Source organism: Rhinichthys klamathensis, unplaced genomic scaffold (assembly GCF_029890125.1).
Source record: "Rhinichthys klamathensis goyatoka isolate OS25496 unplaced genomic scaffold, OSU_Roscu_1.1 h1tg000019l_1, whole genome shotgun sequence".
In the NCBI taxonomy this organism is placed as follows: Eukaryota; Metazoa; Chordata; class Actinopteri; order Cypriniformes; family Leuciscidae; genus Rhinichthys; species Rhinichthys klamathensis.
Window position 1 is genome coordinate 642357 of NW_026606570.1, and position 6000 is coordinate 648356.

General features: G+C 38.6%; 1 protein-coding gene across 1 annotated transcript; it reads left to right on the plus strand.

The window, feature by feature from the left end:
- The first annotated feature begins 1223 nt into the window (after nucleotides 1–1223).
- Nucleotides 1224–3922, plus strand: LOC130071095 (E3 SUMO-protein ligase ZBED1-like). Its single transcript, XM_056235714.1, has 3 exons — nucleotides 1224–2441; nucleotides 3064–3562; nucleotides 3864–3922. Exons 1-3 carry the CDS (start codon nucleotides 1224–1226, stop codon nucleotides 3920–3922), a joined length of 1776 nt encoding a protein of 591 aa, XP_056091689.1.
- The last annotated feature ends 2078 nt before the right edge of the window (nucleotides 3923–6000 follow it).

Consider the following 6000-nt stretch of genomic DNA (forward strand, 5'->3'; position numbering starts at 1 on the left):
AGTGTTAAAGTTAATTAGATAATTAAGTAAATAATTTAGTGATGATTGAGCATTATTGAAGACACCTGATGTTAACAAGCAGAATCACTGAAAGAGAAAACCGGAATTTTAGGTCACCATTATTATGATCAGTGTTTGTTTTAGTTGGGCTCTTGACCCTTAAATCGTTAATTTTAGATTTTGTTTGGCTGCTGTATTTGAGTTATGACAGCCAGAAGAACAAATAGAAAAGGTGATCTGATGGTGTTGGTTGTGTTTTAACATAATCATTATTTCACAATCATTTGACCTGAACTCATATAGAACCCAATTTCTGAGTTAAGTTTACCTTATGAATTATAGCAGCACTATCATTGTAGAGCATACCATTTTTAGCATTTTTAATGAAATCCAAATAATCAAATCAATTAAAAAAAAACTTCTAAAAAACAAATGTATGCAGGCACACACAGACAGCAAGAATTAACGTATGAATCTCAGCAATGGTGACAAACAGATCACCCTAAGCTCATTATTTATTCATGCAGCAATGCATGATGGGAGCCATGAATGAGTTTTGATGGCACCCAGAATGAACTGCAACATGCTTTATAAGTGTCACCATTGTTGAGATTCACAGGCTGAATCTTGATGTCTGTGTGTGCCTAATTTTTATTTTATTTTAGAAGTTCCTCTTTGTTTACTTTTTATTGATTTGATCATTTGGATTTAATTGAAAAGGCTAAAAATGGTATGCTCTACAATGACAGTGCTGCTATAATCCATAAAGTAAACTTAATTCAGAAATTGGGTTCTATATGAGTTCAGTGGTTCAGGTCAAATGATTGTGATATAATGATTATGTTAAAACCCATCCAACACCATCGGATCACCTTTTCTATTTGATCATCTGGCTGTTATAACTCATGTACAACAGCCAAATATAATCTAAAGTTAATAATGTGAGGGTCAAGAGTAGGGATGGGCATGATTAATCGACGATCGATAATTGATCGTTAAGGATTTCGTCGATCCCGTTAATTTGTTATCGATTATCGAATGATTTTTTTTTTTTATATATAAATCTGATGCAGGTTGCGTTTCGTAGTGTGAGTCTTGATGCAATTAAATGAATTTCACTGTGTGGCAGCAATTAAACATTTTACCACCCGGGGGCAATATTTCACACCATATAGGCTACTCGGTTATCTGTGATCTTCCGTTTTAATTTCAAAACAATAATCATGAAGAGGTCACGGCGAAGTGTGGCGTGGGACCATTTTGATTTAAAAAGCGAAATAGTTCACTGCAAACATTGCGATGCTGTGTATAAGTACAACACGTCCACGACTCAAATGATGTACCACTTAAACAAAGTGCATCCGTCCCTGGTTAATGTCGGTGGCGGTGCATCCTGCTCTCAGTCTCAACCTAGCATCAAGTCGGCGTTAGCTCGGACTCGGAGCTGTGATGCACAACGAGCAGAGAAAATTACCCAAGGGATCTGCAAGTTCATTGAGATGGATATTCTGCCCTTAAGTATTGTTGAGGGCAATGGTTTTCGAGAACTGATACATTTTTTAGAACCAGCATATCAAATTCCATCACGACGTACCATCACCAGACTGGTAGAAACTCGCTACGAAGAACGAAAGCAGCAGCTGTTAAAAGAATTGAGCAAAGCTGAGAGAGTTGCTCTAACTACAGACTGCTGGACCGCTTTAACAACTGAGAGCTACATCACCATAACCTGCCACTACATTAGTGATGACTGGCAAATGATCTCAGCGGTCCTGCTCACAGAAAGTCTGCCAGGCCGGCATACAGCTGACCACCTCGCTGAGAAAATGAATGGAGCGGTAGAGCAGTGGGGACTTGAAGGCCGAGTTATTGCATGCGTTCATGACAACGCGGCCAATATTGTAGCTGCCAACAGTCACACCAGAGTGCCCTGGATTTCCGTTGCCTGCTTTGCACACACCCTCCAGTTGGCCATAAATGACGGATTTGCACTGTATCTTTATCGGGTAATATCAGCGGCTAGTAAACTCGTTAGCCACTTTAATCACAGCACTGCAGCAACCAAAGCGCTGCAAAAGAAACAGGAGCAAATGGGCCTCGCAACTCACCGGCTTACCCAGTCGTGTAAAACACGGTGGAACTCCGTGTGCGAGATGTTTGATCGGCTGGTGGAGCAGCGGTGGGCTGTTGTTGCTGTGCTGTCGGACCGAACCGTGACCAAGCTTCAAGATGCCAGGATCCTGGAGTTGAAGGACGAGTACTGGCAGCTGATGGAGGACACACAGCCCGTACTGTCAGCACTTAAATGTGCCACCACGGTTATGTCTGCAGAGAAAGACGTCTCCATCTCGAACACTTATCCCGTCACCTTCGGCCTCATCAATATCCACCTCATGCGCAGTGAAGGAGACGGGCCCAGACTCATCGAGTTCAAGACAAAAGTGCGTTCCTCTCTCATCCAACGAATGAATGTAAGCTACATCTTTTTATCTTAGTTTACACATAATTACATGGATACTTTCCTGTTATCTGCGTTGTTTTACCTATTTAGATTTAAGCAATAAGCCCCGCGAAGAATAAAACTGTTACTCCATAAAAATATTTATTTTAATATTTATTTTATTCATAAAAAAAGAAGTTATTATAACACATTTATTCGTTAATTCGTTACCTATTTAGATTTAAGCAATAAGCCCCGTGAAGAATAAAACTGTTACTCCATAAAAATATTAATTTTAATATTTATTTTATTCATAAAAAAGAAGTTATTATAACACATTTATTCGTTAATTCGTTACCTATTTAGATTTAAACAATAAGCCCCGCGAAGAATAAAACTGTTACTCTTACTCCATAAAATATTCATTTTAATATTTTTTATTCATAAAATAAACAACAAAAATATAACAACATTTATTCGTTTATTCGTTACCTATTTAGATTTAATCAACAAGCCCCGCAAAGAATAAAACTGTTACTCCATAAGAATAATCATTTTAATATTTCGTTTTGTAAAAAGCATTTTTTTCCTGATTATTGATTTCCCATCATATATTTATACAGATTGAGTCTGATGAGTTTGTGTCATTCGCCCCCATGATCTCATCAATGCTGGACCCTCGTCACAAGCACCTGGGCTTTCTTACACCAGCACAGAGACTGGCTGCTAATGTGAAACTGGTTGAACTGGGAGAGGCGGTGGGGAGTCAGGGGACCGATAGGGCGGCTATCCCACAGGCTGGGGCGGTCGAGGCTGCGTTGTCTGACACGGACGAGGGGAGCGCTAACACTGAAGTCACGACCTCCCAGTCATCTGCTATGGCACAACTCCTTGGGGATCACTATAGTAGGCCTACTACTACTCAATGCGAGGCAAGCATCGAAGCAGAACTTCAGAACTTTCTGAGGGAGACTCCCCCACCGCTGAATTGCACACCTACAGACTGGTGGAAAGTGAACGAATTAAGATTCCCCGGGCTGGCCAAGTTAGCGCGGAGCTACCCTGTGCATCCCGGCAACATCAGTCCCCGCAGAGCGGGTGTTTTCGGCTGCAGGACTGACGGTCACCAGGTTGCGGTCGCGTCTGACGCCAGATCATGTCAACATGTTAATATTTCTCAACAAAAATCAGTAGACTGGTGCAGAATTTGTATGCGAGTTACTAACGTTAGTTATTTTTCACGAGGCTTTAAGTAGCCTAATTTGTTAAGTTAGCCTAATTGTTAGGAAGGCTATCTCATCCTCTTTCTTCTGGCTTGGATAGTTTTGAGTTACATTTTGACAAAACCTATCAGATCTAAGTATTATTATGTTTTTTTGGTTAAGTTATTGTTTAACATGATTTTTCATTATTATTATTTTAGAACAAATGAGGTCTCGGTTTAAGAACGCCGGCTCGCAGTTGCAGGTTCCGCTGCTTTAGAGCACCGCATATGCACGCGCATATATGTTCATTTTGCCTGACTGAACGTAGTTTAACTGTCTTCCACAAGTTGATTTTGCAATAAAGGTCTCATCGAGGAAAAACACGCTGTATTTTTGTTTTCTTTGAATTCTAAAAGTTAAATAATTAATTTTATTATAAAAAATATTAATGATTAATCGATAGTCGATCGTTAATTCTCCCGACGATCGACTAAGAAAATTTAATCGAATGCCCATCCCTAGTCAAGAGCCCAACTAAAACAAACACTGATCAACCTAATGGTGACCTAAAATTCCGGTTTTCTCCTTCAGTGATTCTGCTTGTTAACATCAGGTGTCTTCAGTAATGCTCAATCATCACTAAATTATTCACTTAATTATGTCATTAACTTTAACACTGCTTCAGTGTTCATTTAACACTCTGCTCAGAGTTTAATTGGGTCGCTTAAAATGACTTAATTCCATGATGTTGAAGTTACATGAACAAATTATGTTTGTTTAACGTAACCCAGTTATGTGGAACCAGTTGACATAAAAAAGTTAATTTATGGAACCTGGTTACATAAAAAAGTTAATTAAAGCCAACATATCATTTTTTTGAGTGAGGGCTGTGCAACAAACTGAAGCTCCTCTTCTATTATACAGAAATCCTCTAACATTTATCTTCAAAATTCACGACCAGTGTTTTGTTTTGCTCTTTCCTCTGAGCTTCCGCGTTCGTCATTACGTTTTGCATTGGGTCAGGGGTTAGTCCACCGTCCACCGTCTGTCGGAAGCTAGTGATTATAGTTTATAAAGTTTTAAATATGGGTATTTTCCTTACACAAACGCATGGCTTCACAGCCTTTATTAACCCCCTGGAGCCATATGGATTACTTTTATAATGGATGGATGCACTTTTTTTGGGCTTCAAGTTTTCTCCAGCCATTCACTCTCATTATAAAGCTTGGAGGAGACAGGGCATTTTTTAATATAGCTCTCCGATTGTATTCGTCTGAAAGAAGAATGTCATATACACCTAGCATGGCTTCAGGGTGAGTAAATCATGGGCTAATTTTCATTTTTGGCTGAACTATCCCTTTAAGGAGCACATTTTTGCTGGACACTAGTTTGTTGCTGTTTTAGAAATGCACGTCTTTAGGGGTCTTGCACATATTGCTTCCTTGTTTCGTCTACTGTACAAATAAGAGTGGAGTATATTATTCAAGTGCAATTAAGTTGCCAAAATGTATATATGTTGCATAAAGATGTTAAGCTTTAGTAATTAGACTTTTAAAAGCGTAACAGTGTGATTTACATGGCTTTTTAATTGAGTTTTTCTTTTTAAATGAGTGACCCTTCAGGTTAGGGTATTCAAGGGCCCACGTGAGAATCACAAGGTGTGATTGAATCACCATCCATTTATTGTTTTATTGTTTACTACTTTTTATTGTTGAACGTGATGTAATAATGAGTGGTGTAAACAACTTCCTGTCCATACCATACTTGGCAGCTTTACAATGAACTATCTAATCACATTATTACAGTAAACATTACTCAAAAGCATGGGCTTATTTCACAACTTCACAGTAAAGTGCTGTGGCACTTGTTATCTGGATTCTGGATTACTCTCTGTTCTTATTTGATAGAAGGGGCAATGAAGAGGTTATAAATGCTATTGTTTGATTTATGTGGAGTCCATGAGTGAACAGTGTTACTGCAGTGACTCATTCATGCTTCACTATCTTACCAAGGCATTTGTATACAATCCCATAGGCTTTTTAGAATAGGGGCAAAGTGAAATAAAAGTAAAGTCACAGTTAATAGGGCAGGGAGGAGATAGGCTTGACATCAAGATATTTCAGATATACAAATAAAAATAGTTAAGGGTGTGAAGTAAGAGATATTTTTTCTTGTCCACATGTATCAGATCCTGTTGATTTTAAACAACTTTTTTTGGGTGGAACTCACAGAGCCAGCATCTACACTATACTAATGCAGTTTTAGAACATAACTTGGTAGACATTACAGACTTATTTCATACTAGCCAGTCACTTTTTACATTTTCACAGTAGATTAAACAAAATAGGACCTACT